Source organism: Nothobranchius furzeri, chromosome 6, assembly GCF_043380555.1.
Source record: "Nothobranchius furzeri strain GRZ-AD chromosome 6, NfurGRZ-RIMD1, whole genome shotgun sequence".
NCBI lineage: Eukaryota > Metazoa > Chordata > Actinopteri > Cyprinodontiformes > Nothobranchiidae > Nothobranchius > Nothobranchius furzeri.
Genome location: NC_091746.1, coordinates 33168265 through 33188122, shown reverse-complemented (window position 1 = coordinate 33188122; position 19858 = coordinate 33168265). Strand labels below are relative to the sequence as shown.

General features: G+C 43.9%; 1 protein-coding gene across 1 annotated transcript in view; it reads left to right on the top strand.

Annotated features, from left to right (window-relative positions):
• Positions 1–332: 332 nt before the first annotated feature.
• Positions 333–19858, top strand: part of rapgefl1 (Rap guanine nucleotide exchange factor (GEF)-like 1) — a 26835-nt gene continuing 7309 nt past the window's right edge. Inside the window, exons 1-9 of the mRNA XM_015966935.3 lie at positions 333–723; positions 2436–2707; positions 15408–15486; positions 16322–16529; positions 16785–16882; positions 16958–17070; positions 17321–17488; positions 17566–17663; positions 19554–19676. Of these exons, the coding sequence (XP_015822421.3) occupies positions 524–723; positions 2436–2707; positions 15408–15486; positions 16322–16529; positions 16785–16882; positions 16958–17070; positions 17321–17488; positions 17566–17663; positions 19554–19676 (1359 nt within the window). The 5' untranslated portion in view covers positions 333–523. The remainder of the gene's footprint in view (positions 724–2435; positions 2708–15407; positions 15487–16321; positions 16530–16784; positions 16883–16957; positions 17071–17320; positions 17489–17565; positions 17664–19553; positions 19677–19858) is intronic.

Genomic DNA, 19858 nt, shown 5'->3' with positions numbered 1-19858 from the left:
AGCTTCCGAACCGAGGACAGCGAGACGCGGCCACAGCCCAGAAAACCTACTGCACTTAAACGCAGCGGGCCTGGCTGCTTCTCCGCCGCCTCCTCCTCCTCCTCCTCCAGGTGGGCGAGGAAGGTTCAGGAGGAACAACCGTCGATCGTTGATCTGCCTGGATTGACCCGATCCGAACCGGAGAGCCGCAGCGCGAGCGGGAAAGCTGCATTTGGGGTTCACGTTCCTGCTTTAGTCACCCACTGAGCGTGAGTTCGGTGGGTTCGGTGCTGGAGCTCCGCGTTTACGCGGCGGCTGCAGTCATAGAGCAACGGCCGGGATCAGCTGCTGATCCAGAGCAGCAGTAGCGCTGCAGAGGGTCCGCTCACACCTGCGTGCACCTGCCTATCCCGCCTTGCGGGGCCTGGATGATGTAGGAACCCACTGGCCCTCCCCGAGAACCTCTGCACCCACAACAAGCAGCGCCCCCACCCCGCCGCACCCCAGGTCCAGCCTCCCCAACCCCTGGAACCAGCGACCCACCATGCCGGCGGGGATGAAACCGCTAGAGAAGTTCCTGAAAAAGCAGACCACGGCGCTGACCCGGGCCGGGGGCTTCGGTGGGGTGGCAGACAAGGCCAGCGCGGGCACAGGTGCGTCCCGCAGGAGGGCCAGTCTATCCCGGGTCGTACCATTCTTCAGGGAGACCTCACCTGAGAGCGGCCACGCGCGGGAAGTCTTTAGGTGAGGAATAACACCCTCCCCCTTTTGTGTGTGCGCGCGTGTGTGTGTTGGGGTGTTTAGGGGTGTCTTTTTAATTAGCAGGGTGTTACAGGTGTATTTAGTCTCTGATTCTCATTTAAACACGCACGCACGCACGCACGCACGCACGCACGCACACACACACACACACACACACAAGCAGCACTTTTGAAATGAAAATGACATCTTTGCTTGCATGCTGGGTCGGAGAGAGCCATTGAGAGGTCTGCACAGCATCACTGCCTGGGGTGTGGAATATAATTATATGCAATCAAAATAAAACTTAGCCAACAAATCAAGAACTGAACTCACTGATTTAAAATTTCATCTCACTGAGCTGAGTTCCTGTGCTGATCTCCCTGACATAACTGGCTGAACTCTCTGAAATAAAAGCTGAACTCATTGGTCTAAAAACTTGTGTAACCAAGCTAAAGGCTTAATTCCGAGCCTGACTCTGTCATGGGTTTTCACGACATCCCCCAAATGTCTAAAATCAGCCACCGTTGTACCTGTACCCACGCCTCCTGCCAGAATGACAGCCCTGTATCCAATGGGGACGAACTGCTTTGAACAGCTTGTTCTCTCTCACACTGATAAGCCATTCCAGCCATGATGAACCCACACCTTTCAACCTGCAGGCCCAATATATCTACAGAAGATGTCATCTATCTGAGCCACCTGATGCGATTATGCTAGTAGTTCGTAGCTCTACCTTCAACACTATCATCAACATGCAGCCTATTTACACCAACTTGGCCTGAATTTTTCTCTCTGCTACTGGATTGATGATTTTGTCTCAGAATGTCCAGAAAATGTGAGACTGGGACTCCACACATCTTCCATGATCACCCTACGCACCGGCACACCACAAGGATGTGTCCTCAGTCCAATCCTGCACACTATGTCCTTGTGTTCAACATCATAGTGAAGCTTGCAGATGACAGTAAGATAGTAGAAGACAGCCTCTGGTGGACTCTCCAGACAGACAAGGCAAAGATGAATTGAGATGAAGCATCAGTGGGTTGTTGCATCCAAATGGTGCCATTTGTTGGTTGTAAGTCTAAACAAAAAAACTATATTATTATTTATTATTGTTTATGTAAGGGCTGCGCAGTGACGCAGTGGTTAGAGCTGTTGCCTTGCAGCAAGAAGGTCCTGGGTTCGCTTCCCGGCCTGGGATCTTTCTGCATGGAGTTTGCATGTTCTCCCTGTGCGTGTGTGGGTTCTCTCCGGGTACTCCGGCTCCCTCCCATGGTCCAAAAACATGACTGTTAGATTAATTGGTCTGTCTTAATTGTCCTTAGGTGTGAGTGTGTGTGTGCATGATTGTGTGTCCTGTGTGTCTCTGTCTTGCCCTGCGATGGACTGGCTCTCTGTCCAGGCTTTACCCCGCCTGATTGCCCGTTGACCGCTGGAGATAGGCACCCGCCTCCCCCAGTTGTTAGAATCTAAATGCAGCTCCTTTTGCTGGACTTGTCTCTTTTGTGTTTGTTCTGGTCCAACATTCATATCAAATATGATTTGATTTACTGACTTCAGATGAATGTTATGGTAGGACCACAGCCTGTAGGGGGGTTTCTGTCGGATATGTGTTTAAGCATCATGTCTTAACCCTTTCCTTGCCCTATCACATCTTTCCCAATTTCACACTGATGAGATGAATACAAATAAATAACTGATTATTTTTTCCTCAGTCCTGACAGTGAGGACCCTCATCCCTGGCCCTCAGCCACAGGAACCGGCCTGGTCTCTGTGCCCAACAGCTCCAACGGTTCTGGTTCTGGTTCTGTGGGAGGAGACATCCGTAGTCCGTCTTTGTCCAGTGATGAACAGAGCTCCGAGGCTAGCTTGATCACAGAGAGCAGCAGCTGTGGGGGAGGAACACCTCTACATCCCGATACCCCTGACAACCTGACTCTCATTGTGCTCGACAGCGTGACAGGACGACGCTCTGGACATTGTTCAGGTAAGACCCTCACCTGAGTGAAGGGTGCGTAATAAACCCGGTTTGGTCCAGATCAGATCCACTTCAGAGTTGGATGGATGATTGATGGGTGGACTCATCAGAGATAAACCGATAGCAAATGGGTGATTAATTAATGCACAGCAGAAGAAGGATGGATGTAAGATCTGAATCAGCTCTGCCTCTTGGTCTCTGACTTCTGTAGAAGAGAATCTGGTTCAAGTTTTGGATTCAGATTCAGTCCTGGAAATAGATTTTCATTTTCCACCTCAGATCACACGTGTGTGTGTGTGTGTGTGTGAGTGGTGGTTATATAAGCTTGGTCATCTGTGTTTATGCCAGAGTTTGTTCCTGCCAGAATCTCTGGCTCTATGTGTGTGTTTGCGTGGGAGTGTGTTGGTTCTTGTGTGTTTGATGCTGTAAATTGTGTTTGTCTCTGTTTCTAACAAAACCCGCTGATGCTTTTCTCATGAATAATTAGAAAGTTTTTCATTGGTTTAACAAACTCTCAGAAAGGACTTGCATGGTAGATTATACCAAACATCTCATGAGACTTTCACACTTTTATAAGTATTTGTGGAACATATTGGGGTAAAGAGCCTCTCAGCTCACCCTTTCTTCCAAATGGGCGGCTGCACCCATCAATTTAAGCTCGTCCTTTGCCAGAAATCTTGGAGTTTTAAGGGTAAAGTCAGTCAAAGCAGCGATCTAATAGAATCAGTGATGCACCAGAACCTGTGATTCTAAAACTAGACTGAACCAGTGATCCAGCGGAACTCGGGGCTAGATGTATTGCCTAAATGGAACCAGCTATCTAGTAGAACCTGTAATGCATCAGAACCAATGAATGAGTAAAACAAGTCATTCTGTTGACTCAGTATTTAAGTAGAACTGGAGATTCAGTAGAACAGTTGATCCAATAGTTATCCACAGAAACCAGTGTTTGCCCTAGAAATGTTTCCGACTGTGGTGCTAGTTGACTGTGTGGTGGGGTTGAATTACAACACGTCTCACCTTGATGTCAGTGTTGTTTTATTTTAAACATCGTCGGCATTTTGTAGACGTGGTGCTGGAATTTTTGCGAAGCACCACGGTAGAACCTATGGAAGGGAAACACAGGATTCTTGATTCCGTAACTAAAAGACCAGTGATCTTGTAAATCCAACCATCTTTTAAAACCAGCGATCCAGTAGAACCAGAGATCTTGTAAAACCTGACTTTCTTTGAAACATCTAATCCAGCAAAACCAAATATCTCGTCGAACCCTTAATTCTGTAGACACAGTGATTGTGAATGGGTCAGTAATTCTAGAATCAGTGATCCAATAGAACCATTTACCAGTAACCCTGCTTAACCAAGGATGTGGCAGAACCATTGAACTAGTGACTCAGCAGAATCAGGGATTCACTAATGATCTAGTGGAGTTTGTGATCTAGTACAGTGATTCTGAAGTAGCCATGATAGCTATCAAGTAGAACCCGATTCTCTACCCACAGATTATCTGTCAGCAATGATACAGCATAACCAGTTTTGAGTGTAACCAGTTGTGTAGAACCAGTGAACACAGCAGAACATCAGCAATATTGTTGAGCTTGAAGGAAGCTGAAAGCTGAAGTAGAAATACATTAATGAGAAGTAAAACATCACGACAGAAGTGTGTATGTTTGTGTGTGTGTGTATGTGTGGGTCAAACTTTAAAGATTTACACAACTGAGTGTTTATGCCCAACCTTCTATTGAGGACATCACACACTGTGATTGGCCTCCAGAAGCTTTGTGGAACAGTTTAATCTTATATTATAAAAACTGCTGCTGAAGATGAGATCTTCATCTGAGAACATCTCTTCCCAACAAATTCACACAGCTGCAAAGCGCTAACGCACAAAAATACACCAACAACCTTTCTCTATGGCAACATCTGTGTCCCACCCCTTTATATTTTCTCCCTGTATGAACACCTGATTTGTTGGTAAAAAAGAAAAAGAAAAAAACAACTGTGAGAAAAACCAGTAAGTTACATAACACAAACTCGTACACACAATAGGCGTGTTGAGGCAGGTGTTTGGGTGAGGCAGCACCATGCCTCCTAGCTCAGTGTGTGTTTGTATTGAATTTCTTGGTTTTCAAGTTCATTCATTTCAGAAACAAAAATCTCATTCTTGAGAAATCGGTATGAAGCAACATACCACAAAATGTGCGTGTATCTGGGAACCACTAACTTACGATGAGGGAGGAGTCTTGAGTGCCCTAATGATCCTTAGAACTATGTTATTTGGGGTGTTTCGCCCCTGGTATGTTCTCCCAAGGTGAATCGGCCATAGGTGAAGTGCGAGATAAAAAGTGGATCAGAAGAACTTTCATGATAAAAAGAGCTGGATACTTGGCCAAGAGGCTTACCAAGTCCTGTCACAAAACCAGGCCATAGTTGGTCTTACCTTGACAGGTAGTGTAGGCTTCTTGGGAGGGGTCTGACTCATTCGCTGGAGTTGCTTTGAAGGCGACTTCTTGTTAGCCTCCGAAGTCTGTTGGAGTTTACTCTGATCAATGAAAGTGTGGCCTCCTTGTTCGTTTTTAGGTTGAGGAATGGGTCCTGGCTGTTGCGCTAGATCTCAGCTCGGAGTAGCCATCCTGTTTGGAGGACCCGGGATAATAGATTGGGACTCTATTATCCTGCTTAGGGACTTAAACACTCACAGGAGCTGTAAAAGCATGATCTCCAAAAATGACAGGGAGGAGTGACCCACCTGTCTGAACCTGAGTGGGCTTTTGATTTTGGACTTCTGTTGCAGTTTGGCTGAAACAAGCACCATATTTGAACTTAACGATGCTAATCTGTACCAGAACATCCTGAGCCACAGCTTGATGTGCAACGTAGTTGCCGTGTCATTCTACCTTTAGCTGAGTGTTTTGGACACTTGTGAACAAAGAAGCGGCAATGTTACCTGATCACCACCTCGTGTTAAGATGGATCAGATGGCACGGGAAGATGCTGTAAATACCTAGTAGACCCAAAGCTGTAGTGAGGGTCAGAAAGGGTTTCCACTCCCTACTCTGACATAACTTTGACCACATTCTGAGGGCATTGGGGCATATTGGGTCCAAATGGACGTTCTTCCTTTTCACAAATTTTCAGGGGGTTTTGCTAGCTGTAGCCACAATTTACTGATGGCAGGCCCGGATGTTGGTGGGGAACTGAGTTTGGTGAAAGGAGCATCTCATATTTGCCTTTTGTGGGTGGTGCGGTCCTCTTAGCTCCATTGAGGTACAGTCTTTAGCCTTAGCTGCAGAGGTTCGCTGAGTGTGAAGCATCTGGGATACTGTGTGACTGCAGGCAGCAGCATCTATGAGAACAGCATTCAGCTTTTCTTGATATCTATTGATTCTACCTAATTGTTCACACTAGGGGAAAGTAAATCTTTTGTGACATCATGTGATTTGTTTGTGACACCTTTTGTCACACAATTGTGGAAGATAAGATCTGGCAAAGCTTTTATTCTGGAGCTCTGAATTTACTCAAGTTGTTTTCATTGTCCAGAAAACAGGATGAAAACCATCCTGTGGTGGGTTTGCTGCTGTCTGTCTGATAAGCATCACAATACCAACACACTTTCATAAATATTTATCCTTTGAAATCGGAACTAAAACCCAGAATTAGTGAAAAACTGAGTCGATCCTCAGTTTCCAGAGGTTCAGGATCAGCCAGGAGCTCAGATCAGATAATTTTATTACCTTTCTTTCTTTTTCTTTTCTTTCTTTCTTTTCTTTATTCACAGCCCATTTTCATAACATTCCTGTACACAATATACACAATATCACTCTACTACATAAATTAGATCTATGAAAGGGACTCCAAGAAGCTGAAACAGCTTATTTAAGGATCCCATGATGATTAGATTACAATAATGCATTCTCATAAACCTGCCTTTTATCAGAAAATCATCAGAAAAAAAAGAAAACAATTAGTCAAATCAAACCATACATACCACAGAAAAAAATTGAGTCAATTAATATTCAATTAAAATTCTAGCACTCATTTGATGTCAGCAAGATATTGCCACTATGTGTTCATACCATATGCATTTAACATTTCCATCTTCAAGAGAGTTTTAAATTTACTAATTATTTTAAATTTCTTGATTGCTTCACTCAAGTTATTCCATGTTTGTACTCCTCTGGATGTAATACAGTGTTATTTCCTGTTGGTTCTAATCAAAGGTGTCTTATAAATAAATGTTCCATGTAAAGTATAATTTCCATCCCTTAGTTGAAACAACTTCTGGACACTGTAAGGGGCTTCCTGGTTAAGTATTTTAAACATAAGTTGTGCTATTCTATAGTTAACAAGATCAGAACAGTGAATGAGTATGTTGTCTATATTCTGCATTAGCCACTATTCGTATTGCTTTTTTTTGTACAGTACACAGAGGTTCTAAGTTGGTTTTGTATGTAGTGCCCCATACTTCTACGCCATATATTAAGTAAGGGACAATAAAAGAAGAATATAGGGATAGCAGAGAAGACGTATTGATAACCCTTTTAACTCTATACAACATCGCTATTGATTTCGATATTTTTGTCTTAATGTAAGTTATATGTGATTTCCAATTTAATTTATCGTCTATTATCACTCCAAGAAACTTGATTGATGTTACCCTTTCAATTTCAATATTATTTACCCTGAGTTTAGCATTCAGATCATTGTGTTTATTTCCAAAAATAATAAACTTTGTTTTTGGCAAATTTAATGTGAGTTTATTATCATCAAACCAGGTCTTCAATATTGAGAGCTCCTTATGTACAGTGTCCAGAATCTGATTCAAATTCTCCCCACAACAAACTAAGGTAGCATCGTCTGCAAACAAATGGGTTTAAGCTCCGTGCATGCCTCCCTTAAATTATTTATATACAAGATAAACAAAAAGGGCCCCAACACTGACCCCTGGGGAACTCCTCACTTGATTCTCTGTGTATGGGATTAAACTTCCTGCATTTGCACATACTGTTCCCTATTTTCCACATAACTCTTTATCCATAGATTTGCAACGCCTCTAATTCCATAACTATTTAGTTTCTTCAGTAACAAGTTATGATCCACGGTATCAAACGCTTTTTTTAAGTCAAGAAAAACTCCTATCGAATATTTTTTTTTTCTATTGCTGTTACTATCTTCTATGTAAAGTCGATGAGTGAATGTGTTGCTGTCCTTGTTCTCCAAAATCCATATTGTTGTTCACACAATATGTTGTGTTTTGTAATAAAGTTTTCCAGCCTTATAAGGAATAATTTTTCTAATATTTTGGAAAATTGTGGTAGTAATGAGACTGGCCTATAATTTGAAAGTTGCTGTTTATTGCCAGATTTAAATATAGGTATAACTTTAGCTATTTTTATCTTATGGGGAAATACACCTGTTTGCAGTGCACCTGATCATCACCTGCTATGAAAGCAGAAATTCAGTCAGTTTGATGCATTGGAGCACACTGGTCTGTGGCAATCAAGAAGAAACGCCGCCTGCCAAAAGTGAAGTGAATTCGTAAGTGACAAAACATGATGACCGATAGACACATAGAAAGTCCTTAGTGGTTTTCTTATGGCTACACAGCTGTTCAGTCCCAGTCCCTTGATTTCCCTTCTCATTGTGCGTGTGGAAATGTTCTTACTTTCACGATTAGTCGTAGCTCAGAGTTCTACTGTTTAAAAAAATTTTTTTTTTAATTTAACCAAACGTTTTAGTGATAGCCGATCACGAACATTAAGGATTTTTTCCGGCCACATTTCTTCCTCAAAGATGATGGGTCCCCACCGTCCTTCCAGTTTTTAATAAAGCGTTACAGTTCTCAACACAACTGTAGTTGGTTCTACAATCTCCTTAGATGTTTTCTCTGCTTGATGTCAATGATCTGACCCTTTTCAAACAGACTAACATCTTTTCCATGACCACCAGATGTGTCTTTCCACGTGGTTGTTTAGGATATGAGAAGCAACTCAATGCACCAGGTGGTTTAAATAACTTGCTGCCAGCTGCAGTAATCATCCAATAGGAGGCTTGTACATATTTGCTTCGTAAAATCCATCTTTGGGACATTTGTTCTATGTTGTTTATCAAATTTCATTATTTGGTTCTTTGCTGCACACAGCAAAAAGGTCAAAACAAATCTTTATTATGCTCTGTGCAGAAAAGAACCAAATAAAGGAATTAGTTCAAATCCAAGTGGCAATGCTTTTTTGGCCGGGCAGTGTAGAAACAGTCAATGGTGTTAACACAAGACCCCAACAGTGACCACAGAGACGCAACATTTATTCCACATCAGCCTGAGAGGGCTGAAAGGTAACCTACAAACTATCTGGAGTCCATAAATCTGCATAAAGATTATTTACAAACATTCAGACAGCTGGCAGTCTTCCCAGGTGTGGTCATCCCAGCAGTCTCACCCAGAGTTCAGCTCAGGAAAAGGACCTCAGAGCTCCCTAATAGGTGCCGGTGTTCCGACCATCCGTGCTACCCATTGATATGAGGTGCTTTAGAGAAATGCGTAAACTGACTACTACATCATGGGCTGTGCACCTGAAGAGACACGTTACCTCTGGAAGTTTTTATATTACTGCTTGTTGTATGTTTAACTGACAGTTAGCTTTTAAATGGCTTATAGAATATCGTTATTATACTGTAAACAAGAAATTTCTCCCATTGTTTACCATCATTCATGAAATCATGACAAACACGGTCTTTTTGATAAATAATTCACCACAAACACTGTTTTATGTATTATCACCTATTTAAAATAAACTGTGCTTAATAAGCATGTTACTATACTGTAAACAAGAGTGAAACTGTTGTAACACGCTGTGGTAGGATAATTAGACGAGGAAGCACGGATAGTCAAAACACCGGTGCTGGTGTCGGTACCAGATCGGCTCGGGGTCCTGTGCCTGCCAATGATGTCACACAACGGCAAAGCCACTCGGCTTTTACACGTTTTGGAAAGAGTTCAGCAGTTTTGTTATACATTCTTGTGTTTTAGGGCCTGCATTTTTTCTTTATAACTGTAATTTGGCAATAAAACACCATGCTGTCTTCGTTTTTTAAACAATGTTAAACTACATAAAACCAACATCAGACTGTCAAAAAGCCCAGCAGGTCTTAAACTTGACATTTTTTAAATTAATTTGCATTATTAGCAGAAATGTCCGTTTGTATAAATTTGGGATTCCTCTGTATATTTCGTAAGTTCAAATGTAAATAAATGTATACATTCATTAAAACTGTTGCTTGCTATTTGTTCAACAAAGTTTTTTTTAATTTTTTGCCCCATTTCATCAAAATCTGTTTCCTTTGGCAATATAAACATAGTTTGCCCTTAAAAGTCTTTGTTTTTAGACTACAGGACTTACACTGCGGGGACTGCAACCGCACATTTGTTTGGACCAATCAAAATCCTCAGAGACAGCGTGCTAACGTAAATTTTACGAACGTGGTATCATAAGTTCTATAAGTTCTACTTTCAGGGTTATCATCTAGTGTGACATCATCAGCTGGCCCAGGACCCCGAGCCGGACTGGCAGCCCGAGCAGTTCCGGTTCCTACACCGTCTCTGACTCTTCTGGCCTCGGCTAGCAGGTTAAAGGTTTCATCTGAATAAACCATCTATCCTCTGGACCAAAGTGGACATTGTTTACCCATAATGTTCAGTGTCAGGACTCACTGAGTCCACCATGAACTTCTCTGGATACTGAAGTATTTCACAGCCCTCTGTCTGATAGCTTAAACCTGTCCAATCCTAAAAAACAGACGCTGTTTTTTTAAATGTTGAAGTGTTTCAGGTCAGACCAGGCCAAACCAACACTCTGATTAAAACAACACATCTAAATTATGTTTCTGATGCCTGAAATCATTTTTCTAAGCTGCATTCTATTGAGGATGAAGAAATAGAGAGAGTGGCTGGTCAGAGAGTAGGAGGAAGGTTTTCTTCTGTGAGAGAAATCTGCCCACTCATTTGGATGTTTTTAGCTCATGCGCACGCTCACACACACGCACACACACACACACACGCACACACACACACACACGCACACACACACACACACACACACGCACGCATGCGCACACACACACACTTTGTTGACCTGTCAGCGCTGCAGCTTCCGGTTTTGAGAACATCAGTGATGAAGTTTTATCATCATCAACATACATGTTTTGTCGAAAGATAAGAGGCTCTTTAGCACCTGTTGTCATAGCAACCAGCTCTCAAAGGTAAGAGGCAGAGGGAGATGGGGGGGGCAGAGAAAGGAGAGGATGCAATAGAAGGCAGAACCTAAAAGCGTCTCCCTGAGAAGACTCAGGGTTTTAATCTTCAGCCTTGGGAACAGAACACTTTGTTGTTTGGAACGGTGCCAAATTTGCACTGACAAATGAATCCAGCTGGCTGGCATGGACAGACTTTGGACCAACTCATTGTCTGGACCAGTGATGTCCAATCCTGGCCTTGGAGGGACACTAGTCACCTGCTTGTTAAAACCAGGTGTGTTGAAGAAGGTAAACAATTAAATCATGCAGGAGAGTGTCCCTCCAGGACCAGGATTAGGCCCCCTCATCTACACCAGTTTGTCATCTGGGTGATTAACTTGTCATTGGAGTCCACTCATCATGTGGACCTTCTCTTTTGGACCAAGTCGTTGCTCCGACCATCTTGTTGAACGGACATTTCTGCTTAGTCCAACTCCGTTGGACTATCTCGTCATCATGATTGACTTTCTCTTTGGACTGATTCATCTTTATGACCCACTCATTGTTTATAATGACTTGTCAGTGTGACCCATTTGTCATTGTGACTGACTTGTCGTTTGGACGGACTGCATTTCAGCAGCTCAACACTCTTGTCTGATTCTAATGAAGCCTCAAACGTTCAGTGGGAGACAACTGGACTGCATCAGGGTCAGTTCAGTACACAAAGTCCAGTTCGCTGGTCGGTCTAGTTCATGCTCTGTTGGAGGCCACGCTGTTTGAGCACAAAAAGACTCAACCCTGTCCTGCTGAAGGGACCATGGAACTTCTTAATGAGAGCATTGGTCTCTTCAGAATTTCAACATCTGCCTCATCAGCTGCCGGTCACCGTCAGCTGTAGGTCAACATCAGCTGTAGGTCACCATCAGCTGCGGGTCACCATCAGCTGCAGGTCACCATCAGCTGCAGGTCACCATCAGCTGCAGGTAACCATTACCTGCAGGTCACTATCAGCTGTAGGTCACCATCAACTGCAGGTCGCCATCTGCTGCAGGTCACCATCAGCTGCAGGTTCCCGTCAACTGCAGGTCACCATTAGCTGCAGGTCACCATTAGCTGTAGGTCAACATCAGCTGCAGGTCGCCATCAGCTGCAGGTCCCCGTCAACTGCAGGTCACCATTAGCTGCAGGTCACCATCACCTGCAGGTCACCATCAGCTGTAGGTCACCATCAGCTGCAGGCCACCATCAGCTGCAGGTCACCATCAGCTGCAGGCCACCATCAGCTGCAGGTCACCATCAGCTGCGAGTCACTGTCAGCTGTAGGTCACCATTAGCTGCAGGTCACCATTAGCTGTAGGTCAACATCAGCTGCAGGTCGCCATCAGCTGCAGGTCCCCGTCAACTGCAGGTCACCATTAGCTGCAGGTCACCATCACCTGCAGGTCACCATCAGCTGTAGGTCACCATCAGCTGCAGGCCACCATCAGCTGCAGGCCACCATCAGCTGCAGGTCACCATCAGCTGCAGGTCACCATCAGCTGCAGGTCACCATCAGCTGCGAGTCACTGTCAGCTGTAGGTCAACATCAGCTGCAGGTCACCATCACCTGCAGGTCACTATCCGCTGTATGTCACCGTCAGCTGCGGGTCACCGTCAGCTGCAGGTCACCGTCAACTGCAGGTCTCCATGGACTTTGATCTCCTTCACTGAAACTGAGAACAGTCTTCATGATCATTCTTGTTTTGGATCGTAGATCCAGATGTCTGCTTGTCCCCAAAACAACTGACATGAATCGATACATCCACAGAACTCAGGTGTGTCTCGCCTCTGTGTGTGAAAAAGTTTCAGGTCACAGTTTTGTGATTACTGTAGCTCTTTGAGGTTCTTGGAATCTAAAATGATAAATGACCCCCACTTGTAGCGCCTTTCAGTGTCAGAGGACTCCAAATCATTTCACACTAAAATGTATCATTCATCCATTCACACCCGGGTGGTGATGAGCTACGATGTAGCCACAGCTGCCCTGGGACACACTGACAAAGGAGAGGCTACCGAGCACAGGCTCCACTGGTCCCTCTGACCACCACCAGCAGGCGAGGCGGGTTATGTGTCTTGCCCAAGGACACAACAACAGAATTCTCTGTCTGGAACCGTGATCGAACCTGCAACCTTCTGATTACTGGACACCCTGCTGCACCTCCTGAGCTTCTGCTGCCCTGTCTACATGTGAATACATGACTGTTTTTCATGTAGTGCTTCCGGTGGGCCAATGGTCATGTACCAGTTGTTTTTTCTCAGATGATTTCAGCGTTCTTCTCTGTAGTTCTGTAGGATCCTCTAGAAACATGCTTTGACTGTATGACTTTGACCTCTGTTTGTTTGGATAGACTAATCCTTTAGAGCAGGGGTATCAAATATGCGGCCCGCGGGCCGGATGCGGCCCGCAAACAGGTTAACTCCGGCCCGCTAGATGGTTGTGTAAACTTTATTTTCATACTTTACAATGTAGAGTGAAAATAAACTTATCTTTGTGAGCAAGTTTCCTCTGTAATGAGTATAAATAAAACAAAGCTGCGCTCAAGGCTCACACAAGAACTTGAATCACATCCTGAAGTTGGCCGCCACTCAGGATGTGACTTCTGATATTGATGCGCTGGTGAAAGCTAAAAGATGTAAAGTAAAATGAGTCAAATATACTTTAAGTCAGGGGTGTCCAATCCTGGTCCTGGAGGGCCGGTAACCAGCAGGTTTTGTGGTTTTTCTGCTTCAACACGCTTGATTAGCTGGTTGAATCACCTGTGCAGCAGCTCATCAGGCTCTGCAGAAGCCTATTAATCACCTGCTGATTGAAATCAGGTGTGTTGAAGCAGGTTAAAACAAAAACGTGCTGGATACCGGCCCTCGAGGACCAGGATTGGACATCCCGGCTTTAAGTGCTGCATGAAACTGATCTAGCCATGTGATCTGTAAGCACTTTGAATCACTAAGGAATGTTTTTTTATTTATTAATTTTTTTTTCTTCAAATTTTCAAGTACACTTCAGGTGTTGTACTTGTACTATTTTGGATATATTGTCCTCAGGCTCCAGCCTTGTTTTATATTGATTTTATTAAAACAATGAAAACAATCTAAGTTTTTTTTTTATTTACCCGTCTGGCCCACTTGGGACTAGATTTTCATCAATGTGGCCCCTGAGCTAAAATGAGTTTGACACCCCTGCTTTAGAGGATCTAAAGGTAAGAAAACATTTATTTATAGCATCTCTTAAAAGATAAAAAAAAGTGCTTAAAACTATCCTTGCTGGTCCTGGACTTTCTGCCTGGGTCAGATCTGGTATTTGAGGAATAGTTTTAGACCTAATGGCTGTCTTGTATCAGAGCTGGAGCTTGGATCTTGTTCAGAAGGGGCTTCAGGTACTGGTCTAAAGCTGAGTTTATGTTTATTTTAAATTTAATTCCTGGTGTTCATGAACTAAACCTCACGGTGTTCCACTCTGTGGGACTGCAGGCTCTGGAAATGTTTCTGTCTGGTTTCTCTTTCAGTCAGTCACTTATTGTGTCAGCTTCGTTTTTAGGTTTAGAAGCTGAACCATGGCATTTCTCACTGTCCAGAGATGTCTGTCCCGTATGGACATCTGGTCTGGACTTCAGCTTGTCCTCAATGCTGCAAAAGAACGAAGATTTCTTCTTCGTCTCTCTCACATTTCAACTGGTTGTTTCCATGGTAACCGTGCAGGCGGTTGCCTGCAGAGAGGCGGGCCTGAACAGGACACACCCACTGCAGCATGCTTCATGTGCGAACACACACACACACACACACACACACACACACACACACACACACACACACACACACACACACACACACACACACACACACACACACACACACACACACACAGAACAGTATATTTTAGTGAATACCACAGGTTTGAGTCTCCGTCAGCTGCGTGTCACCGTTTGAACATATAATCAGCACTGGGCTTACCACCTCCACTGAAGCACATGAATACCACTCAGGCCCGGCTCTGAAACAAGAATCTTTTCACTGCTGAACACAGAGGGACAGAGTCATCCATGATTCAGTTGTGTAGAAAAGACATCCAAACTCAGCTGAATCCTGCATTTACTCGATAGATTTACCAGGGTCTGTAAAAGCCTTTATATATATATATATATATATATATATATATATATATATATATATATATATATATATACCTGAGCTCCTGATGAATGTTTTCATCTTAAAAATGTGTGTGTGTGTGTGTGCGCGTGTGTGTGTGTGTGTGTGTGTGTGTGTGTGTGTGTGTGTGCGTGTGTGCGTGTGTGTGTGTGTGTACGTGTGTGTGTGTGCGTGTGTGTGAGAGCTTGTTTGCAACCTAAACCAGGTGGAGTCTCCTGGCCCCAGCTGGTTGGTTGAGTTTGATGGTGTGTTCAGGGACACTCTGAACATTTAACTTCTGTGTGTTTTTGTGCAGAGACGCTGCTGGATGACTTCTTGTTGACACATCCCATCTTCCTGACAGTCGACAGGCTCCAGCAGGTCTTGCTGCAGCAGTATCCTTCACCCACACTCACACAACCAGTCTGTTGTTCTGGCCTCAGAACGCCGCTACGCCTGAGTGTGTTTTATCTGATTGTGCCAGGTGGATAGGCCTTAGTTTGGCAACATGCAGCCTGTTGTAGTGTATATGTGGGTCGTGTTTTCCCTTTTCCTGTCTGCTAGCTAACACCACTGTAGCTGCCAGAGCTGTCAGTGCCCCACCTCTCATTTGTGTTTGTGTTTCAAAAAAATGGAAACAAGAAACTACCAACAACTTCACAACACAAGACTAACTGTTTAATAAAACATGTTGCCTTTAGGATAAATGTACACCGAACACAGAAGCAGGGAGGAGCGGTCAGACTCACGAAGGTGTGCTTTGGATTTGGCCCCATAGGTCCTTTCAATGTTAGTGCCAGAAACCAGCTCAGTGGCCTGGTGGTATTGGTGTCTGCCCTGGGACTGGGAGATTGGGGTCAAACCAAATAAATGGTAATGGTAAATGGGTTGTATTTGATATAGCGCCCTCTAGAAACTCGGGGTGTACCCCGCCAGCTTCCCTGAAGACTACTAGAGATAGGTCCCACAGCGACCCTGCATGGATAAGAGGGTTCAGTAAATGGATGGATGGATGGATGGATGGATGGATGGATGGATGAAGACCTCAGGGCATTTTGGGAGTTGTAGTTTAAATACCCAGCACAGGGCTTTCCCACAGAAAGTATAGATAAAAAAATCTTTAATCATCTGATGTGTGTGTGAGAGAGAGTTGACATTCTAACATGGTTATCAGTGAAATTTCAAGTTGTCCTGGTCTCCGGTGGTTTCCTCTTTAACTGAAAAATCCAGATTCACTCTAGAGGGAAAGGGGGGAGGAAAGGAAGTGGGGACAGCACAGGAGTGGAAAGGGGGAGGTAGAGAGAGGGATGGAGAGACAGAGGTGGAAATGAGCTCTGTGGAGAGGAAACAAGCAGTGCTGAATGTGGCGTTCAGGTACCTGGATACCTACAGAGAGCTGCTGCAGGAGGAAGGAGAGCGCAGCAATGGCTTTGCTAAGGTAACGGCACAGACTCACAACACACTCACACCATAAAGTGTGTGTGTGTGTGTGTGTGTGTGTGTGTGTGTGTGTGTGTGTGTGTGTGTGTGTGTGTGTGTGTGTGTGTGTGTGTGTGTGTGTGTGTGTGTGAGCTAAAATCATCCTAACAAGGGGGCAGATTTCTCTCTCAGAGGTAAACCTTCCTCTCACTCAGATCAGCCTCTCTATCTTCCTCATCCTTGTGTGTGTGTGTGTGTGTGTGTGTGTTTGTAGGAGTTGTATGTGTATGCGGTTCAGGACCTGACTCAGTATCCAGAGCTGGTTGAAGACGTTCTGAAGCTGCAGAGATGGACTGAGATCCTACAATGCCCGTAAGACCCACAACAGACCCAATCATCTGAGGATCGTAGCATGTGTGTTTAGTTTGTGTGTGTGTGTTTGTTTAGATCTGATGAAGAGAAGGAGAGCAGGAAGAAGCAGGTCCGCCCTCTCTTCAGACACTTCCGAAGGATTGACGCTTGTCTGCAGCCCAGAGAGGCCTTCAGGGGCTCTGATGAGAGTATGACAACACAATTGCACACACCATCACCGGCCTCTACAACACACACAGCGCTAAAGCACCAGCGCACCAATTTGACCACAATGACAAACAACAATCAAAGCAAAAACCCCCACACATATCTATAACAAAATTAACACAACTACCACAACATTTTGAGAGGTTCCTCATTGAGAAACTGCAGTTTCACATTTCTCCCCTAGATGGAGGCATAACGTAACCACACTTGTGTGTTTGTGTGTGTTCAAAGTTTTCTGCAGGGTGTACACCCCTGACCACTCCTACGTCACCATTCGGAGCCGTCTCTCCTGCCGGGTTGGAGAGATTCTGGCTCTGGTTCGAGAGAAGCTCCAGTATAGCGAAGACCAACCAGTCCTTCCTGGAAACCTGATCTTGGTGGCTGTCACTTCAGCCGGAGGTTAGTACCTCACTATAATGAGTCTGTTGCATGTGTGAGTGTGTGTGTGTGTGTGACTGATAGTGTGGTGTTTCCAGAGAAAGCAGTGTTCCGTCCCAGCGATGAGGCCGTCTTCACCACTCTGGGGGTCAACACTCACCTTTTTGCCTGCGAGCCATCAGAACTGGACTCATTGGTAATCACTGATTGTTATAAAGGGACCTTCCACTTAGTACACCCCTGAACAGAATTCAGTGTCACATGTTCACACTAGAACCACAGAGAACAACTAAGTCCAGGAGAAGTCCATTTTCCAACATCAGAACATCATCTCAAAAACTTTTAGCTTTGCTTGAAGGGCCAACTCATCATTCTGACATGTGTTTGAGTCCAAAGTATGAATAATTCCCATCTGACCCGTTGGTTTTCTGAATGGCCTCTGTTTAGAGAAATAGAGTTTAGGTCACTTAGGTTTGTTATGCAAAATGTTTGTCTGAGCTAATTGCTCAGCTGTTGATGATTTGGCTGAACTAACGCTTAGCCTGAACTAATTGAGTTAATGCTTATGCTAAGCTAACACGTGTCTAGTCTGAGCTAATGGCTAGCCAGAACTACAACCTTAACAAGGGGTGTTTCTCAATGTCAAGGCGCCTTGCTTACAAGGACGCTGTCCTTCCTTGGTCAAAGAAAACGGTTAAATGGAACAGACTTGCATCACGTGACCGCGGCTTCTACGGCGGTCACGTAACGTCACGTGACACGGGAGAGCACGTTATATCTTATACGTATTAGTTTTAATCCTTTTACTTTTTAAATTGTGTGTATGTGTTTATTAAGTTAAAAATACAAGCGAGTTACTACCCACTAGCCACCGAAGCTGCAACTACTAAGCAACTAACCAACAGTAGATAACTTCTTTGAATCTAAAAAAAAAAAACATTTAAAATTAGCTGACTTACTTTTAAACTTGAAAATTGTCCCCGAAGTAGCTGCTGGCTTCTGATCCGCCGTCTTTTTGAAAATACCGCAGTGTATTGTGGGTAATTTTTGACCAAGGCTAGGCTACAAAACACCTCCCATGTATCCTTGCTCAGCTAGCTAAACGGCTAACAAACAGAGAACACACGCCTCTGTAGAACATGAACATTGGAACCGATTGGAACACTTCTTGGCGGCTCCCGATGACGTATCTCCTAGGCAACCTGGGCAGGGCCAAGACATCAAGGCAAGGTTCCTTGGCATTGAGAAACGCCCAAGAATGAGTTCCTGTCATCTTTAAAGGTCTCCTGTCTCCAAATCTACCAGCAGTTCGTGTGACATAACTGTAGAAGCCTGTGCACTAATGTCCTTTAAAGAGACAATGTGTAGTTTTCACCATTAATCTCTGAAAATATCCATAGAAATGTTGTAATAAATGAATTAAAAGATTCCCAGTTGTAGAAAAATATTGGCAGTTTCATATCATATAATCATGAAAATCGGATCTAAAATACATGGAGCGGGTCTAAGTCTCTGGGCGACGCCATATTAAATGCCATGTTTCCTTTTACGGAAGTCTGTGAGGACAAAATACATTTACTGATTTGTAACAAATGCTTATAAAACTTTCAGCATTAATAAACATTGTTGTTTTACACATTTACCTCTTCACTTGTTGCCAGTGATGAAAGGGAATCTGATGTTCTTGTTATTTTACTAGAAGTTGCACTCCCAGGGATTTTTTACCCTAATGGCCATCTGTTGGTAAAGTCTTATTTGAACACAAAAATAATGCTTGCTTACACTGATTTAGGTGTAGTGCCCCCTATTGCCAGGGAAAATACACACTGTCACTTTAAACATTGCACAGTTATTTATGTGGAATATTGTGTTATTTCTTTGTTGGAACTCTGATTATTTACATGGAAATTAACATCCAGCAGCTAAATGGTAGTTTTACACAAAAACTCACTTCAAAATAGCTGAAAAATTTCTTTAAAATGACACATCAGAGCTGATAAATCCTGAATCATCCTTGCAGGCCTAGAGAATAGTTATCTTTAGCACACAAACTTAGTTTTGACAATGTCACTAAATGCTCCCTCAGCTTCCTCTTCCTGAGGAAATCCACTGGACACCAGGTGACAGTAAACTGCATGACATGTCAGCAGAGGAAGTAGCCAATCAGCTGGTGGTGTTCGACTGGGAGCTCTTCAGCTGTGTCCATGAGGTAAGTAAAAGTGAAAGTGGGACTAACTGGTGAAGCTTTTGAAGCTGGATGGTCCTGTTCCACATCTGCTGGGATGTATACCGTAAAACAGCTTTATATACAAAAAAATAATTTTTGTTTTTGTTTTGGATTATATTAATTTATCAATTTGTAATGTGGGAGGTTTTGCTGCAGCCGGCGGT